Source organism: Cynara cardunculus (assembly GCF_001531365.2).
Source record: "Cynara cardunculus var. scolymus isolate 2C chromosome LG 3, CcrdV1, whole genome shotgun sequence".
In the NCBI taxonomy this organism is placed as follows: domain Eukaryota; kingdom Viridiplantae; phylum Streptophyta; class Magnoliopsida; order Asterales; family Asteraceae; genus Cynara; species Cynara cardunculus.
Window position 1 is genome coordinate 27,884,042 of NC_037530.1, and position 20,820 is coordinate 27,904,861.

Below are 20,820 nucleotides of genomic sequence, written 5' to 3' on the forward strand. Positions count from 1 at the left end.
ATTCAAAAAAATTGAATTAAAAAATTACACAAAAAATAATAATTTTAAATAGTTAATTTGATACTAATATCGATATATTTTTGTCAAAATTTTATAATATCTTTATATTTATATTTTAATCAAAAATAAAAAAAAAATCCTCGTTTTCTCAAAATCGCATAGTTTATACTATATTATATAGCATTTGACAAAAACTCTTAAAAACCATTTTTATGCATAAAGTACTATTGATGTATATTACTTAAAATTCAAAATAACAAGTAAAATATGCATAAATACAACTTATTAAAGCTCGATGTCTCAATTCGTATAACTAACTGCGGATAAACACAATCAAATAGAGGATAAACATCTTATTTTAAAATATAAAAAATATAAAATATAATTAAGATAATTATCGAGTTGTAACAAAATAATTAATTATTATTTTTATAAAAAATTATATTATAAACCAAATATGAATTACTTCGTTATTGTATCTAAATTAAATTATAATAAAATCATTGAATTACAAAATTAGACAAAAAAATAGGAACTTTAAATAGTTAGTTTCATACTAATATCGATATATTTTTGTCAAATTTTTATGATATTTTCAAACTATATTTTATTCAAAAATAAAAACATAATCGTTTTCTTAAATCACATAAGACCATACTATAACATCGACTGAGATAAAAAACTAAAATGAAATATTAAAATCAAGATTTATCTCGCTGCATTACGTGAGTACCCTTCTAGTTCACTAAAATATAAGACTGGAGTTCCAAATACTTAGTTTGTCCCATACGGAATTTAGAACATATAAAAAATATAACCATAAACATAGTTCTTGTGTATGATTTACGTTCGTGCTATAACATCATTTTTCCACTTTTCTCTTTTATTGAAAAATTACTTTCAGAAAAATCTATTTATTTTGAGTAATTTATTTGCAATTTATATTCGTTGTCTTTACTTCTTGTTGCAAACATTTAAATAAGAGACCGTTTTACTAAACGTTTACTCGGGTAAGTGAATACGAAGTCACATTACCTTACCGGATGAATATGGTAAGAACCAATAATCTTGCCCCGTAAGAATGAGACAAGGACCAAGAGTCTTACACGGTAAATAAGAGCGACGACTCTTACCACGGTAAACGCATAAATATGGTAAGGACCAATAATCTTACCCGGTAAAAACGAGACAAGAACCAAGAGTCTTACCCGGTAAGTGAGGGCGACGACTCTTACCACGGTAAGCGCTTACCGGGAAAATTGTTGCATACGAAACTGTTTTGGTGGACTAAAATCTTACCCGGTTAGTAAATAATAGTGTTAAAGTTTACCAGTAAGCGCTTACCGGGTAAATGTTTGGTAAACGGCCCCTAAGTCTTCAATGCCTCTTATCTTTAATTTAAAAGTAAACTACGGTTTTCATCCCCGTGGTTTATTATTTGAAACTATTTTCGTTTTTGTTTCTTAAAAACTGTTCTTTTTGTTATTGTGGTTTCCATTTTGTTTCTCTTTTTGTCCCTGAGATTAACTCCATTAAAAAATTTGTTAAATAAGAGGTATGTTCGTCATTTTATCTATTTTTGTAATTTTTTTATTTTTCATTTTCTTCCTTTTTCCATTTAATCATCATTTATTTATATGTTTACATTTTTTATTATTTAATTATTTTTACATAGACCGCCAATATACAAATACTAAAACATACTACAAATCGAAAAAAGTTGCTAGCATAACGAAGTCTAATGCCTATGGCATGATCATCATGCTTGGCACAAGGCATGGGCTTTGTGAACGAATCTGTCATGTTATGATCTATGTGAACTTTAAGAATGACAACTTTTCCCGAGTCGATGACATCATGAATGTATTGAAACTTCCATTTGAATGTGTCGAGTCCTCTTAGTCACTCTTGGGTCCTTCGCTATCGTTATAGTATCGGTAATATCATAATATATCTCCGTCGGTCTTTCAATGCTCGGCACTACTCCTAGTTCAGCAATGAATTTCCTTATCTAGACTGCTTCTTGAGCTACCTCTGATGCAACGATATGCTCGGACTCTATTGTAGACAGTGCAATCATGCTTTGCTTGGAGCCACACAAATTAGGAGTGTACGCAGGTTAGTTGGGCAGTTTTTGACATTTTTATAACCCAACTCAATTATGGCGGTTTGGAAAATCTCAACCCAACCCATTTAAACAACCTGACCCAACCCAACCCTTGCGAGTTGTGGCGGGTTGGTAGTATACATATAAGTAAGGAATGAAATGCGAAAAATACTACTAGAAATATACAAAACGAAGCTATTAGTTATTACAATAATCCATATATATATATATATATATATATATATATTAAAATCCTTAAGCCTTGGAATTACACTTCGAAAGTCTAAATGATAACATCCAATTCAAATCATCAATAAAGTACGACCGTGTTGGACCTCTCTACAAATCATCTAAATGTCTAAAACATGGTCGTTAGTAGTAAACGCGGATTCAGATGCTAAGGTAGATATAGGTATAGCAAGACATCTCTAGTCATCATAGACAAAATGATATACCTATTAGCATTACTAGTGTTCCAACCGCACGTTGCACAGTAGTGATAATACCATCTTCAAAAAAAAATGTTATAGGCTAAAATTTGAAGTCCACTTCTAAAAAAAGTTAGGCAAATGTGTGTGGCAACTACTCATTAACATTAAAAGTTTTTAAGAGAAGTTGACAACAATCTTAGAACCATATGTTAATTTAAGTTATATAACTATGCCCGAGAATGGTGTTACAAAGTACTCTACAAATGTTTGACTAATGTTAGTAGTTTGTTTAATTAGAAGTCACAATTCTAACATAAATCTCATATAAGGTGACAAAATCATGATGTTCATTTTGTAACAAATTTAATTGAAATCTCATTTGAAGTTATGAAAAAGAAACGTTCTATAATATTTCAAGTGAAAATTAGAGGAGTGCGTAAGTTGTAGTAACAATAGTGGAAGTTCAAGGCGATGCATGAAAAACCACATCACCAAGCTAAGATAATTGATTTTCTCTCATAAAAAATTAAAATTAATATCAAGTGGGGTCGATGACCCACATATCAAATATTAAACTGATAAAGACAAATATCACACTTTATCGTAACATTCTATAATATGTAAATTGTAATTAGAGGGGTGTATCAAACCTTGATAGTAGTAACACCAAGACGACAGATAAATAACTATCACCAAGTAGTATAATGGACATTCTCATATACAAAATAAAATACCAAGCAAGTTGAAAACCCATATTTTAGATATCAAACTAAAAACATATAATATACTTGATCTAAACAAAAAAAACCTAAGATTCGGGATAGATATGTTAAACTAAAAACACATACTACATTTGATCTTAAGCAAAAGATCGACATCCGAGAAAAATATGTTTGTTTCATTTTTAGTCATTTTTTTGTATTAATCTCCCTCTTGCCATTTTCACTCCGTTATGCTATGCACAACAATACCAAGGAGTTATCGAAGTCCAAACTCATACCGTCGATAATGGAAAGAGAGTTACAAACCTACGAGACACCGATCCACCCCCTCGAGCCAACAACGACAGCTCTAGTCTAGGACCACAAGGGAATACAGCTCCTCCAAAAAACCCCAATCTGTATGCCAAACCAATGGGCCTCAAGTGTTGTCGATGCGGACAACCGGGTCATAGATCCAATGAATGTACTAACTGAAGAACAGTTAGATTAGTAGACAACAAAGAAAACAGGGATGATGGAGACTATGATGGTGCCGAGTTTGCTAAGGATGACTTCCAACAGAAGATCAACCTCATACTCCAACGAGTACTCCTCTCGTCCAAAGAAGAAGGACAAAGAAAGAACCTTTTTCGATCTCATTGCTCCATCCATAAAAAGGTATGTAATCTCATCATTGATAACGGAAGTTGTGAAATGACGGATACCGAGTCCACCAAATAATAAATTCCAACTAACGACTAATTACAACCAAAATTGTAGTAGTGTAAGTCGGGTCAAATCCACAGAGACTCGGTCTAACGTTATACGACTAGCGAATCAAGTACACGATGAAAATGTAAAAATACTAATAATCATGAGGGGGGGGGGATTGGATTTGATTAATTACTCTAAAAATGCGATAAAATATAAACTAAAACAATTGATTAAAGTCCCAACATCGATTCAATACCGGTTAAGATGTTAGTGCCTATCATCAATTCCAAAAAAAAAAAAATGTAAACGGAAAGGACAAACCCGAATTGGTTTTAATCGTTAACAAGCTCTAACGACCCAATTTTCCATAGATAATCATTGATTAAAATAAGCTCTCTAATCAACCCTTAACCACAAATACAAGTTCAAATAAGCTCTTAAACTCGTAGGTGCGACTAGCTTTATCGGACTAGAAAAAAGTACCAATTCAAAGCCATAAGCTCATAAGCTCGGCTTATCGAGGCTCTAATCGCAAGATTTCAAATATTCAATCCAAAAACCTTATCGAAACCAAATGAATACTAGTGTCACTCTATCAAAATTCTAAGACGATTACGTATCTAAGAATTCTGAATAACCATTCCATAAGAGAATTCCAATCAGTTAGCTAGACTAATTGAAAACCCAAATACGATAAATAATAAGTTTAGAAATCATGCAAAAAGGCTTGTTCAAACATGTTTACAACAAAAACTCAAAGCAATAACAAATCAAAACCTAATTAAATCAATGTTGGAATGAACAAAATTAGCAAAACATAGCTAAACTAGGTTACTGATTCTAAAGGTTTTAGGATTTACCGAAAGAATCATGAAAATTGATGAGAAAAGGTTGTTGTGATCACTTTCGCATCCGTCTTCTCCAATGGAACCAGCTGATGTCTCTCTCTCACCTTCGTCTCCAGCTTCTTCAATCGAACAGCCCCTGCTGTCTCTGTCCTCTCCAGTCGAACGAGCTACCACCTGCTGTCCTCGTTCTCCTTTCAATCGAACAGCCCCCTGCCATCCTCTTCACCCTCGCGTCTCTCTCTCTCGCGACTCCAGTCCCTCTCGCCTTTTCTAATGAACCAACCCCCTTGTCTTTGATCACGTTCCTCTCCAATCCGATCGATCGCACCCCACGTCTTCTCCATTTTGAACCCCACGAACTATTGTCGCCTCCTTCCCTCTCGATCCCACGTCTTGTTACCGTATGCCTCCTCTCCAAACTCTTCTGGCCTATCAAAAATGTGGGGAGATGTGGGCTTTATTTGGGCTTGATGAAGTCTACAAAAGTTAGGCCATAAGTTGGGCTTTTTCATTTTTTTTGGGCTGGACTCTACAAAAGAAAATGTAGGTTAAGTAAACACATTTATTCACATAGTGATGAAAATAAAAGGCTTCTTAACTCTAATTTTCAACCAAGAAAATATAGCTATCAAAACATCCCCACACTTAGAACTTTGACCGTCCTGGGCAAACATTACGAATTTATCATGAGTTGATTTTTAGAGAACGGACAAAAATACATATCATTTTACGGAGGTTCGACTAAACCATATTAGCGAAAATTAACACACAAGACAAACCAAAGATGAGAACATGCTAATTTCACAAACAACTCACAAAGGATATATGCAATACAATTGCTCATTCACACAATGGTGTAGATGTTTTCACTCAAAACATGAATTCACATGTACATACACTACCATAGTCTTGAATTAGATCTCAATTCTCTATCGCTAATGGTCAACCTAGGTGTGAATCAAAAAGGTCTTTAGTAAGGGTTGTAACGTGGCTAAGGGTCAAGGTAGGGAATAATTTGGTGAAGTGACTAAAAGTGGACCTTGGAAAGGAAACTACAACTCAAACATGATTCTCGTGTCTTGTCAAAGCGATCACAAAATTTCTCAATCTCTTAGCTCTTATTCGCTAAAAACATTATGGAGACAATTGTGTTTCTTCCATTGTTCGGCCTCCATATATTCATTCATCATTTTTTTTTCATTTGCACATATGGAACATATATATATATATATATATATATTTTCTTTTTCTTTTTCTCTTTTTTTTATCTTTTTCTCGAACCTCTACTGATCATTATATAGGTGTTGAGGATCGTGTAGATGGTATACAGACCGTACAACAAGTCTGCCTAACTAAAAGCTTGTAGTCTCATTCCAAAGTCTGGTGAGGAAAGTGTTTGGCTAAGGGGTATATATTTGGTGTAAAAGTCAAGAAAAAGGGTAATTAGGCTCAAAAGAGGTGACCAAAAAGGAAAACACATAAGGGTTGGCTTTAGGCTAAATGGTTAAAAGAAAACATCAATGATGGTCGTCTATCATTTTCACACACTAGTATTGCCTAAGTGCAATCTTGAAAAGACCTAATGCAAGTTCTAGAGTGAGATGAACATGGAAGATGCAATGCACACAAAAATGAAATGAGATCGAAAATAGTGTTCGACCATGGCTCAAAAGCTCATGGGTTCATTTTGTCTATAAAATTAGCAAGCCTCACAAAAGTTATCTCAAATGTGCTAATCACGACTAACAAGTAAGTCATACAATCGTCCATGCTATGGTGTTTATGGTATTGAAAATCAAGAAAATCGTTACTCATGTAATTCATTTAACAAATGCCCAAAATCAAGCCAAAAGTTCAAAAAATTTAGCCCTTTCTAACACACTCTTGCACATTAGAAATCAATAATTCCCCATACTTGAACCATATATTGTCCTCAATGTATGCATTCATTGGTATAGTCTAAAACATTAAAAAGCAAAGGGAACGAGAAAACTCCCCTGAATATGTAGACTTGTGCCAAATACACGGTCCAAGCGGGTGGTAAGAGCCTCTTTGCACCCTGGGGGGGGGGGTGTTGAACGTCAATACTCACGAGAATGCCAACCTGGGAAAGCAACTCATCAATCTCGAAAGACAACTAAAACTAAAACTAACTAAACTAGAACGGAAAATAAAGCAATAAAAATTGGGTTGCCTCCCAATCAGCGCCTTTCTTTAACGTCTTTGGCTAGACACTACCGAAACTAACTAACAACGAGCGGTGGCTCAAGAGCCATAACATCAATGTCCGTAGACTGAAACCCTTCATAAAAAGGTTCCAGTCTATGCCCGTTCACCTTAAACGACTTACCTGTTTTCGGGCTTTCAATATCGACTGCTCCATGAGCATAAACCTTAACAACTATGAAAGGACCAACCCACCGTGATCTAAGCTTACCGGGAAACAGCTTTAGGCATGAATGAAAGAGTAAAACCTTTTGTCCAACCACAAACTCTTTCCGAGAGATGATCTTGTTGTGGAAAGCCTTGGTCTGCTCCTTATAGATCTTGGAGCTCTCGTATGCGTTGTTTCTGATTTTCTCTAACTCTTGAAGTTGTAGCTTCCTTAGAACTCCCGCGTCATCCATTCGCATGTTACACTTCTAAACAGCCCAAAAGGCCCTGTGTTCTAGTTCAACAGGTAGATGACATGGTTTATCATAAACTAATCGAAAAGGGGACATACCTATAGGTGTTTTGTAGGCCGTACGGTAGGCTCACAAAGCATCGTCCAAACGCTCGGTCCAATCCTTGCGATTAGGATTTACGGTCTTTTCTATAATGGATTTGATCTCCCTGTTAGAGACTTCGGCTTGCCCGTTGGATTGAGGATGGTATGCGGTTGAAATCCGGTGAGTGACATGGTACTTCTTAAACACCGCCTTGATCACTTTATTGCAAAAGTGCGTCCCTCGATCGCTTATGACGGCCCTTGGTGTGCCGAACCTGGCGAAGATGTTAGATCTAAGGAAAGCTGAAACAGTACGAGCATCATCAGTTCTGGTGGCTTTAGCTTCCACCCATTTCGAGACATAATCGACACACAATAAAATATAGGTGAATCCAAAAGAGGCGGGAAAGGGTCCCATGAAATCAATGCCCCATACATCAAAGATTTCACAAACTAAAATCGGGTTTTAGGGCATTTGATTTCGTGGTCCGATATTTCCCGTCTTTTGGCACCTATCACAACTCTTGCAAAACATATAAGAGTCTTTAAAAATGGATGGCTAAAACAAGCCACAATTAAGCACTTTGTGTGCCGTACGCTTTGGACCAAAATGTCCCCCACAAGCATATTTGTGACAAAATCGAAGTACATTTTGTACTTCGTATTGGGGGGACACATCGCCTGATAATCTGATCAGAGCAATGCTTCCAAAGGTAGGGGTCATCCCAAACATAATACTTCGCTTGACTCTTAATCCTATCCTTTTCAGTTCTAGTCAACGTACCTGGCAAAGTGTTGGTAACTAGATAGTTTACTAAGTCAGCGTACCAGGGTGTCGTCTCTTGAACGGTAAGAAGATGCTCGTCCGGAAATTCATCCTTCAAGGTAGAAGGATCCTCACCATTTAACAAACGACTCAAATGATCGGCCACCAAGTTCTCCGACCCGCTCTTATCCCGAATCTCTAGGTTGAATTCTTTTAAAAGCAACATCCAACGGATAAGGCAAGGCTTGGCGTCCTTCTTCTTCATTAAATATTTAAGAGCTGCATGATCAGAAAAAAACTATCACTTTAGTACCAAGTAAATACTGACGAAACTTCTCTAAAGCAAATACTATGGACAAAAGCTCCTGCTCCGTCATTGAATAGTTGCTTTGGGCATTATCCAACGTCCGAGAAGCATAGTATATCACTTGTGGTTCCTTACCAAACTTCTGTCCCAAAACAACCCCGACCGCGTAATTACTCGCATCACACATGATCTTAAAAGGGAGATCCCAATTTGGGGCTGAATTATGGGTGTAGAAGTTAACTTATCTTTTAATTCATTGAATGCCTTCTTGCATTCACCATCGAAGTGGAAGTCCACATCCTTTTGTAAGAGACAGCAAAGTGGTCGGGTTATCTTCGAAAAATCCTTAATGAATCTCCTATAAAACCCTGCATAACCAAGGAAAGAACGGACTTCCCTAACACAAGTGGGGTAAGGTAGAGTTTTAATGACATCTATTTTGGACTTGTCTACCTCTATACCCTTCTTAGAAACAATATGACCCAAGATAAGACCATGACTAACCATAAAGTGACATTTTTCGTAATTCAAAACAAGGTTAGTCTCTATGCATCTTTTTAAAATCTTGGTCAAATTATTCAAACAGTCCTCAAACGAATTACCATAAACGGTAAAATCATCCATAAACACCTCAATGATACTCTCTACATACTCAGAAAAGATACTTACCATGCAATGTTGAAAAGTAGCTGGTGCGTTATAAAGGCCAAAAGGCATACGCCTATAGGCAAACGTACCAAACGGGCATGTAAAAGTAGTCTTTTCTTGGTCCTCCGGCGCTACCGGGATTTGATGGAACCCGGAGTATCCATCTAGACAACAGTAGTGAGACTTTCCCGCTAATCGTTCCAACATTTGGTCGATAAAGGGAAGTGGAAAGTGATCCTTTCTAGTGGACGAGTTTAACCTCCTATAGTCGATGCATACTCGCCATCCATTTTGGACTCGAGTAGGCACCGACTCACCTTCGGTGTTCCTAACTACCGTCAAACCCGTCTTTTTGGGTACTACCTTAACAGGGCTTACCCATTTGCTATTTGAAATTGAATAGATAATACCTGCGTCAAGGAGTTTGAGGATCTCCTTTTTCACTACCTCCATCATAGGCGGGATGAGGCGTCGTTGAGCTTCATGAAAAGGCTTGTAGTCATCCTCGAGTAGAATCTTATGCATACAAACTGAAGGGCTCAATCCCTTGATATCAGCTATAGTCCATCCAATTGCCTCCTTGTGCTCTTCGAGCATATTCACCAACCGCTTTTCTTCTTCACTTGACAGCTCAGTAGAGATGATCACCGGTAGAGTATTGCCTTGCCTAGGTAGGCATACTTGAGGTGGTCCGGTAACTCCTTCAAGTCAAGTACCGGGGCCTGCAAAATAGAAGGAAATAGCTTAGTGTAAGAAGAAGGTAAATTAACATTTGATACCTGAAACTTCTTGTGCCGGTTAGATTCCATGGCTAAGACCATCTCTTTAAGCTCGGGCCCTAAATCATACTCCTTCATCAACAAATTACTTGTCCTCGCATCTAGGTGCCTTGAAATCGCAACCTCCAACAAATCTCGGTTAGTCAGGTCATACAAATCATGAGTAATAGGATATAAAACATCAACAAAACTAACATAAGACACATCACTAGGATATCTAATGGCATCATAGATATTAAATTTAATGACCTCACCATCAAATTCTATAGTTAACGTACCATCATGAACATCAATTTTTTTTTTGATGTTTTCAGAAATGGTCTTCCCAACAATATCAAAGGTGATTTGGAGGTATTATGCTCCTCCATATCTATGACGTAGAAATCAACCAGGAAGACTAAGTCGTTAACTTGAACCAACACATCCTCAAGGACTCCCTTGGGGTACACATTGGACCTATCGGCGAGTTGTATAACAACTCGCGTCCTCTTAAGAGGTCCCATATTCAGTGATGAATAAATTGAGTAAGACATTACATTTATAGATGCACCTAAGTCTAACATGGCTTTATCTATTGAAACATTACCTAACTTAAAGGAATAGTAAACATACCTGGGTCCTTGCACTTAGGTGGCATCTTCTCTCCTTGAAGCACGGCGGATACGTTCACGCCCATGCTAACCTTCTCGTTCCCGGTCAACTTCTTCTTGTTCATACACAACTCCTTCAAAAACTTAGCATATCGAGGTACTCTTTTTAATAGTATCTAAGAGTGAAATATTTACCTCAACTCGGCGAAAAGTCTCCATAATCTCCTTGTCTTCTTGCTCCTTCTTGTTTTGCTCGAATCTCTTTGGGAATGGTGGTCGGATGACAAATTCGGGCGCCTTTCCTTTGTCCTCTACATTTTTACCTTCAACCTTTTCTTCATTTGACTTGTCACCCGTAATCTCGGCCCCTTTCTCTTCTTTCCTCTCACTCCTTCTTGCTTTGGGTTCAGGATCCGAAACCGTCCTGTTTCTCAAAGTAATGGCACTAACATTAGCTTTCAGGTTAGTTTCAGTTTGGGATGGTAACTTACCTTGGCTCTCAATGCTATTAAGCGAATTCATCATTTACCCGATTTGAGCTTCCAAATTCTTCTGTTGGGCCGTTAAACTTTGATTATGGGTTACCAAATTCTGGATATTCATCCTCGTCTCTTCCTGAAATTATTAAGTGTTAGTAGCAAGATATTTAACAATATCTTCTAAAGACATACCTACACTGCTCGAGGCTTGGTTGTTTGGCTGAAACGGTGCTCTCTGTTGGAATGGCTGCTGGAATTGCCTTTGCTGGAACTGTTGCGGAGGTCTTTGGGCACCAAAACTCTGGTTATAAAACCTTTGTTGTGGTTGTTGTCCTGGAAAGCCTCCGATGGCGTTGACATCTTCGGGTGCAACCAAACATCTTCTTGGAGTTGTGGACACGCGTCCGTTGGATGGTTCGTCCCATTGCATATACTGCATGCCTTAACTTGCTCTTTACCCACAACTAATTGTTTAATGAGATTAGTCAAATCAAATAACCTACTCTCAATGTTACCGGTATTAACCTCGTTAATCTTTTGGGGTCCTATCCTTAAATCACCTCGCATACTAAAATACTGAGAGTTCTCAGCCATAGTGGTGATCAGAGCCCTTACTTGAGTTAGGGTTTTATTGAAAATTGCCCCTCCACTAGCAGCATCAATCATCTTTCTTTTCCATAGGAAGAAGGCCCTCATAAAAATACTGCAACAAAAGTTGCTCGGAAATTCCGTGTTGCGGGCAACTAACGCAGAGATATTTGAACCTCTCCCAATATTCATGGAGGGTTTTCACATCTCTTTGTTTGATATTGCATATTTCCCTACGAAGTGTAGCGGCTCGGGAGGCGGGAAATAATTTATCTAAAAATAACTGCGCCATTTGGTTCCAAGTCGTTACTGAACCGGACGGTAACGAGTAGAGCCAATCTTTAGCCCGATCTTTTAAAGAAAAAGGGAATGTCTTTAACTTTATAAGATCATCCGTAACCTCGTTGGGTTTCATGCTTAAACATACTACATGAAATTCCTTGAGGTGTTTGTTCGAGTCCTAATTCTCCAAACCGTGGTAGGAGGGTAATAGGTGGACCAAACCAGTTTTTAGAACAAAATTTATGTTACCTTGCGGATACCTGATGCAGATAGGAACCTGAGCAACGTCATGTGTTGCCAACTCTAGTAGAGTTCGCTCATCTTATTCGGCAACCATCGCGTCTGCCTTCTCTTCGTCTTTCTCTTCGTACCTTTCTTCCTCTTCATCCGAATCGCTCGATAGGTTAGTATCTTGCCAGATATTTAACCCCGGTGACGAAGGTCCCTCGCCAAACTTCTTCCAAAACTTGGCTTGTTTCCTCAGTCGTTTCGCGGTTCGTTCGATTTCTAGATTTATTGGTAAAGGTGAACCTGTACGTGACGATCTAGGCATAAACAGTTAGTAATACCGAGTCCCCGGCAGCGGCGCCAAAATTTTGATGGATGCCAAGTCCACCAAATAATAAATTCCAACTAACGACTAGTTACAACCAAAATTGTAGTAGTGTAAGTCGGGTCGAATCCACATAGACTCGGTCTAACGTTATACAACTAGCGAATCAAGTACACGATGAAAACGTAAAAATACTAATAATCACGAGGGGGGGTTGGATTTGATTAATTACTCTAAAAATGCGATAAAATATAAACTAAAACAATTGATTAAAGTCCCAACATCGATTCAATACCGGTTAAGATGTTAGTGTCTATCATCGATTCCAAAAAAATGTAAATGGAAAGGACAAACCCGAATTGGTTTTAATCGTTAACAAGCTCTAACGACCCAATTTTCCATAGATAATCGTTGATTAAAATAAGCTCTCTAATCAACCGTTAACCACAAATATAAGTTCAAATAAGCTCTTAAACTCGTAGGTGCGACTAGCTTTACCGGACAAGAAAAAAGTACCAATTCAAAGCCATAAGCTCATAAGCTCGGCTTATCGAGGCTCTAATCGCAAGATTTCAAATATTCAATCCGGAAACCTTATCGAAACCAAATGAATACTAGTGTTACTCTATCAAAATTCTAAGATGATTACGTATCTAAGAATTCTAAATAACCATTTCATAAGAGAATTCCAATCAGTTAGCTAGACTAATTGAAAACCCAAATACGATAAACAATAAGTTCAGAAATCAAGCAAAAAGGCTTGTTCAAACATGTTTACAACGAAACCTCAAAGCAATAACAAATCAAAACCTAATTAAATCAATGTTGGAATGAACAAAAAATAGCTAAACTAGGTTACTGATTCTAAAGGTTTTAGGATTTACCGAAAGAATCATGAAAATTGATGAGAAAAGGTTGTCTTCACTCTCGCATCCGTCTTCTCCAATGGAACCAGCTGATGTCTCTCTCTCRCCTTCGTCTCCAGCTTCTTCAATCGAACAACCCCTACTGTCTCTGTCCTCCCCAGTCGAACGAGCTACCACCTGCTGTCCTCGTTCTCCTTTCAATCGAACAGCCCCCTGCCGTCCTCTTCACCCTTGCGTCTCTCCCTCTCACGACTCCAGTCCCTCTCGCCTTTTATAATGAACCAGCCCCCTTGTCTTCGATCACGTTCCTCTCCAATCCAATCGAGCGCACCCCACGTCTTCTCCATTTTGAACCCCACGAACTATTGTCGCCTCCTTCCCTCTCGATCCTACGTCTTGTTACCGTATGCCTCCTCTCCAAACTCTTCTGGCCGATCAAAAATATGGGGAGGATGTGGGCTTTATTTGGGCTTGATGAATTCCACAAAAGTTAGGCCATAAGTTGGGCTTTTTCATTTTTTTTTGGGTTGGACTCTATAAAAGAAAATGTAGGTTAAGTAAACACATTTATTCACATAGTGATGAAAATAAAAGGCTTCTTAACTCTAATTTTCAACTAAGAAAATATAGCTATCATGAAAACATTGTGTCTTGAAAGCTAGTCGATCATCTCGACCTACCTACTCAACCCCATGAGGCTCCTTATTCTCTTGGGTGGGTCAAGAAAGGCCCGCAAGTTAGAGTCACAAAATCTTGTCGGGTACCCATATCGATTGAAAAATATCACCAAGAAGAAGTTCAATGTGATGTCCTTGACATGGATGCGTGTCAAATCTTATTGGGTCGACCTTGGCAATTCAATAACGATGTTACATATAAGGGGTGGGATAATGTTATGTTATTCCGTCGGGCCGACTGAAAGATTGCGATGGCACCAGTGAGCAATTTTGAAAAGGTTCTCGACAAGAAAACCGAAATTTTATTTTTGATTAACCTGGATATCCAACCCCCTATGTGAGCCGACTAATCCCAGAGCGACCACTTGCTTTGTAGATATCCCGAAGTCACTGCATTTGAACCTCCGTGGCCACAAGGGGATTTTTATTCCTCCTTGGATTTGAACCTGAGACCTCCTGGTACTTTTGACCTTTGGAGCCAAGCTCAAACCAATCAGGCACTAACGAGCAAGAGATAAAACTGACAATCTTCGTATCATGGCTACTAACGAGCAAGAGATAAAACAAGACACGAAGAAAGTTGAAGTCTTTTGGCCTACCATTATCGCTGGACTAATGAGTGCAGAAAAAGTCGAGGTCGAGATTCCAAAAGAAGTACACGAGACTCCAGAACAAATCGAGATAACTCCCGGTAAGGTTCGTGTAACTTTTTACCCTTTCGAGTTTGACCGAGTCTTACTTGTGTGGAAGCAATCACGGCACCATCCTTCAGAACTTGATGATTTCTCAACCCTTCTGAAATCTAAAGACCGATTTATAGATCATGTTTCAAAGAAAAAAATTTCTTTAAATGAATTGGTATTGCATCAAGGTTCGGGAGAATCAAGTGAAGATGATTTTCAAGTGAACTCAAGGGCAAGTTCTTTTCAAGTGAGAGTGACTGATACAGAGAGGTTTCAGCAGTTCATGAGGCTTTTCTTCGATCTTAGGAGAAGAAAGAAACGAACTCCAAAGAGGCTAGAAATACTACATCGAGAACTCGTTAACAGTGGCCTACACAATTTCTTCCGGGACTTGGGTATCGTACCTGGTCACACACGAGTTCTTAACGGTCCTGAACAAATTGCGTTTATTTCTTTATTTAATTATTTTTGTTTCTTAATTAATTTAGGATTAACATTAAAGGTATTAGTTATTTGTTTTATAAATTAGATTAGGATTATTATTTAGTGATCTTTTTTATTATTTAAATAGTTTCTAGTTAATTAAGAATTAGGATTAATTTGGTTTCCATAATTATGTTAATTAGTTTAGCTATAAATATGATTCATTGTTTTTATTGTTATACACATTATTATTAGTATAATTTCTTCTCCTTTTTGAGTTGTAAGAGTTTTTCTCTTAGTTTATCGAGTTTTACGAATTGTAATTCTCAACCCAAAAGGGTATAGACGTTTGTCGATCCTTCCGCAAATCTACACTGCGTCAGAAATCCTTCAAACCAAACATGGGATTGTAATGGAATTCAATTCTAAATCCAATCTAATCCTACAAACCAAACGGGCCTTAGTGTGTGACCCATAGTATCATGTATAATTAGTTTTGTGTGGTAAACTGTTTGTATCTTTCACGTTATATCTAACATGAAGTTCACCACGTACATATATCAACTACACACATACGCACACATTATATATATACATATATATATATATATAGAGAGAGAGAGAGAGAGAGAGGCAGATCATTTGCAAACCATCATATTAGTACAAACTTTACAAACCTAATTTCAACTGTCTATTTTGTCTAATGAGTATCTCATTTGTTTCCTAATCTCAACCCACGAAAGCTTGATATAGTTCATTAGCAGCCATTGAGTCTAATACAACCCATCAGGGCCTAATACATTTCACTAAGAACTGCCCACCAACGGCCGATACAACACAATTGCATGAATATATGTATCATGTATATATATTATATAGTGTATACAAGTATGTATCATAGACAAGGGATAAATCTATTGAGAACCAACAAAAATGTTACGAACTCGTGCATATTGATATATAAATATTTTTATATGATTTTTTTTTCATCAAATGCATCAATACATATTGCTTGGATGGTTTATACAAAATTCAACAAAACTGAATAATCTGACCATTGATTTCATGTTCATTGGTTATTTATTTTTAAACTAAATGTACCAATAGCTAGGGATATAAGGTGTACAGTGGCATTGGACCATCTTGTACACTGAAACCATGTTTTTATACGAGCTTAGATTGCATTGGAATAACTTTTGGTTCTAGTAGTATGCTTATATGTGAACGAATACCGACTTCAAGGTTGTGTCTCTTTCTTGATGTTTTTTGTTTGTTATATTATCGGGTGTTTTTGGTTCTAGTAGTAAACTTATATATGTTTTATGTCGCTTCTTCCCCTTGTAGTTGTATATATTAACTTTTGATGTTGTTTTTGCTTAAATTCATGGGTAGGTTTAAATGTACATATGTTATGGGTTGGGTCCTTGAGAAGAGTATTTTGGAAGTTAATCACCGTATTAAAATCATATGTCAAAACGTCATAGGACATTATAAGAACATATTGGAGCATGTCTAATCATTCATTTGTTTTAGTTGAAACTACCTAAAATCTATATCCTTGAGCACTCTAGCAATTATTGTGGCTTCATTTATATTTGGTATTTTGATGCTAGTTCAAAGAATCAACCATGTAATCACTGGAAAACAAAGGAGCATCTCTTACCTTCTTCAGGTCCCCCCCTCCCTTTTTCTTTCTTTCTGCTTCATGTACGATATTGTGCTATTATTTGAAAGCATAAACCATTTATTACTTTAAGTTCTTCACTTTGGCTTTTTGTATAATGTTGGTGGTCCATCAATATTCTCAAGGTCTTGAAGTCTCACTTTCGAATAAGCAAGTCAAACATACCATTAGTGAACAATTGATTTGGTGACTGGACAGACCATCAATTTCTCGTTGAAATGTCATTCACTTATAGTAGATTCAGAGGTTGCCTCCTTTTGAGTTAGTCGAATTGATTACATATTGATGTTGTTTATATGTATGGGATGATGGCATGTCTGGACTGACTTCAGCTGACACAACTTGGTGCACCATGAAATTCTTAACAAAGAAGGGATTGACATCCAGAGTGTCATTGTGTTTAAAAGGAAAGTTAACCCCTTGTTTTCGGTTATTTCCAAAAGTTAAACCTGTTTATGACATTACTCCCATGAATGGCTATGCTTATTGGTGTGGAATGGAAGGTAATGTTACATGAATATATGTAGTGTTAAGTGTTCATATAAACAACATTCTAATTGGCCAATTTTTCTCATGGATAGTCATATGTGGATCTGGGTGAAGAGATAACCTCCATTGAAATAGAAATACTTCATTTGGAATGGTATCAGCTTTCACTCTATCGAAAATCTTTTAAGCAGCATCTTCACAATATACGCAAGGCCTTCACTATGTAAAACAGAATCCCATTTGTTATCTTGTTGATTAATCATGTGACAAAGTGAAGGCTAAGCTTGGTTAAGTGGGTATCATTGCAGAGTTTCTTCTCCGTAGGAGGGAATTTATGGTTCAGATGATCAAATTTTGGATTTTTATTGTGTCATGCTTGCATATTAAAAGAATTGTGTCATTTTTAGATTTATTTAATATGCATTGCGTACATAAATGTGTATTTGTATAGGAAAATTCGAATAAAATGAATAGTATTTTTCAATTATTTTTAATAAAAAAATTAGAATTACCGACGGATGAGCGGCGGATAAATTTGCTGGTAATTTTTTTATAAATAATTCATTGAAAAAATAATAATTTAAATAATTAAATTATCGACGGATAATTTAATTATTAATTTATTTAAGTTAAGAAAGTTGAAAAAAAAATATAAAATATCAGTTGGCGGATTTCCGACAGACAAATCTGCCAGAAATTCCTCAGAGATGATGTTTTCTGATGAATGTTTTCACGGCCAGAAATCTACCAGATACAGTGATTTACTAGGGTAGGTAAGAGAGTTGTTGTCGATTTTATTAAAGGAACATTTTTAGATTTGGGATTATATTACTAGGGTAGGTAAGAGAGTCACTTGGGTGGGTTTTGCTTGGGGTTGGGACCTTGAGGGTTATTAGAAAAATAACAACATATAAAAAATATAAAAAATGAAATGACGAACATACCCTTTAATTGAGAGACTCTTATAACAGGGTTAGTATTAAGGATGAAAAGACTCAAAAGAGAAACAAAATGGAAACCATAATGACGAATAAAGTAGTTTTTAAAGATTAGGGACGAAAATAATAATTATAAACAATAAACTACATGGACATAAATCTTAGTTTATACTTAATTTGATTATGCAATCAAACCAAGCAAAGATAGAATACCCTTTATAAGCAGGGTGTGTTAGACTAAAAACCATATGAACGTGAAAGTTGCTTCATGGCAAGATGATCACATGTTACAAGTGTTAAATTGTCATGAACTTAAAGATAAATCATATTGAACATGCCAACTTGAATGACATCAAAGTAGATTCAAGAGAGTTGCTAGAAACAAATCGATATGTTCTGTCCATGTATTAGTTGGAAACAGTATGTGCCATGCCTGATTTTATGTTTTGCATAGAAATATGAAAGCCTAAATGTGCTTGTCTTAAGAGAATGAGAAAGTCTCCTTAAAGTAGATGGTAGAGAACAGCGTTTTGCAGCAATAACAACAGATATTTTGCTATAGCATTTGTCTGCTAGAATATATATGTATGTCTTAAACTAAACCTTGCACCATTCTCCTCTTTTTTTTTAATTGTCAACCCAAACATTTCCTCGACTTCACCATCTAAACTTGAAACTTATCTACGTGGAATATAATATATGGTTCTTACCGTTTTATTACTTAATAAAGTGAAAATGTTGATACATGAGTTAAGACTTATTTCTTAAAGATACAATATAACTACTACTAGTCTTAAACATAATGTGCAACATTACAACTGCAGAGTAAATAAGACAATTCAACATTTGCCTTTAGCCTTATCGATATTTAAAACTTCAGTTTCTAAATATATACTAATAGTTAGCTACAAGGGTGGTGCCTGATTGGTTATTGATTTTTTTAACCACAAGGGTGGTGCCTGATTGGTTTGAGTTTGACTCCAAATGTCAAAAGTACCAGGAGGTCCCAAGTTCAAATCCAAGGAGGAATAAAAATACCTTTGTGGCCATGAAGGTTCAAATGCGGTAACTCTGGACTATCTGCAAAGCAGGTGGTCATCCTGAGATTAGTCGACTCGCATAGCAGGTTGGATATCCAAGTTAATAAAAAAATAGTTAAATTACATAGCTTAATGAGTTTATGATTTAGTTTGCATATAAATATTCCCTCCAACTCATACTTAAAACATTTTAAACACCATATAAAACAAGGATTGATTGCCACATCCAAAAATCCATCATATAAGTTGGCATTATTGGTCGTACGTGGTCCATATTTGGCCACTTGGGACTCCATAAAGATCTTTCTATGCATGTTAAATGAATAAAGCATGTAGATAAAATACATCCATCATGCATGACATACATAATAATACCAAGTGATCATAAATATCACAACATGCTCCAAATATATATATATATATATATATATATATATATATATATATATATATATATGATGTTTCAAATGTAATCCATCATATTTGTACAACCAATGCAATCCAATTAATTGAAATATTTATGGAAATGATGAGAGTTCATTTATTATGATTTGAATATTTATGAAAAATGAATAAAGTTCATTAATTATGATCAATATTTTATATTAGAAAACAATCAAAACTTTTATGAAATCACATATTTATCAAATTAAATGGACGATTGAGATTGAGTTGTATTGATTGTACAAATGTCAAAGATTATAGAATAACTTACCCCTCTCCCTCTCCCTCTCCCTCTCCCTATATATGTATAGAGAGAGAGAGAGATATATCTCATAAAATGGATGGTTAATTAATAGCATACTGTATTATTTGGTGGCATTAATGAGACATTAATACTTTGACTTTGTTTTTATTTGATATTTATTTTTTATGGACCATTCATTTATTTTTGAGTAAATTAGGTTTTTCGTCCTTCTATTTGTTTTTGAAGTTATCATTTCATTTTTATGATTTATAATTGATTGTTGTTTTTAGTCTTTAGATTTATAATTTTTTTGTTGTTTTGGTTCCTCATATTTAATGGTACGAGTTAGTCTTAGAAACGAAAATAATAATGGATTGTGAATAGTAAACATGGGACGGAAGTTGCGATTTACTCTATTTTTAGTGAGTGGTTGATTTTTGTTATTTTTAGCTATGATTTTATTTTATTTTAATTGTTATTTTTTCCTATAATTCAACTAAATCTTTTGAAGTTAGAATTCCGAATTGTTAAAAAACTAGTAACGTATATGTAGGTGACGTCGTGTAAATCGTTTTGATTATGAAGCAGAGAATCAGAAACGACAATCTTGTTTCAAGTTTTGTTTTATTCTTCGTTCCGCTCGATGCTAATTTTATAGTTTGTTATGATTTTTAAGATGATATATAAATTCAAAGTTAATATGTTCTATTGGTCAAAGATTTAAAAACAAAATAGTTTGATAACAGTATTTTTAATCAACCCATATCATTTGTTGTTCTTGTCTTTTAAAGATCAATTTATGCATTAATTAGTGGTTTTTGCAACCTGT

The 20,820-nt window shown here is 35.9% G+C and overlaps 1 protein-coding gene, 1 non-coding gene and 1 pseudogene across 2 annotated transcripts; all 3 read right to left on the reverse strand.

The window, feature by feature from the left end:
- Nucleotides 1-2,965: 2,965 nt before the first annotated feature.
- LOC112510665 lies at nt 2,966-3,158 on the reverse strand. The gene has a single exon (XR_003069029.1). It is a non-coding gene; the product is annotated as a U2 spliceosomal RNA (small nuclear RNA).
- Nucleotides 3,159-7,044: 3,886 nt separating this feature from the next.
- LOC112509092 lies at nt 7,045-7,434 on the reverse strand. The gene has a single exon (XM_025113964.1). The coding sequence runs from the start codon at nt 7,432-7,434 to the stop codon at nt 7,045-7,047; it is 390 nt and encodes a 129-aa protein (XP_024969732.1).
- A 123-nt stretch (nt 7,435-7,557) lies between these two features.
- LOC112509093 lies at nt 7,558-11,126 on the reverse strand (annotated as a pseudogene).
- Nucleotides 11,127-20,820: the final 9,694 nt, after the last annotated feature.

Coding starts and splice junctions, on each gene's coding strand:
- LOC112509092 (XM_025113964.1), bottom strand. CDS start 7,434: ATGCGAATGGATGACGCGGGAGTTCTAAGGAAGCTACAACTTCAAGAG.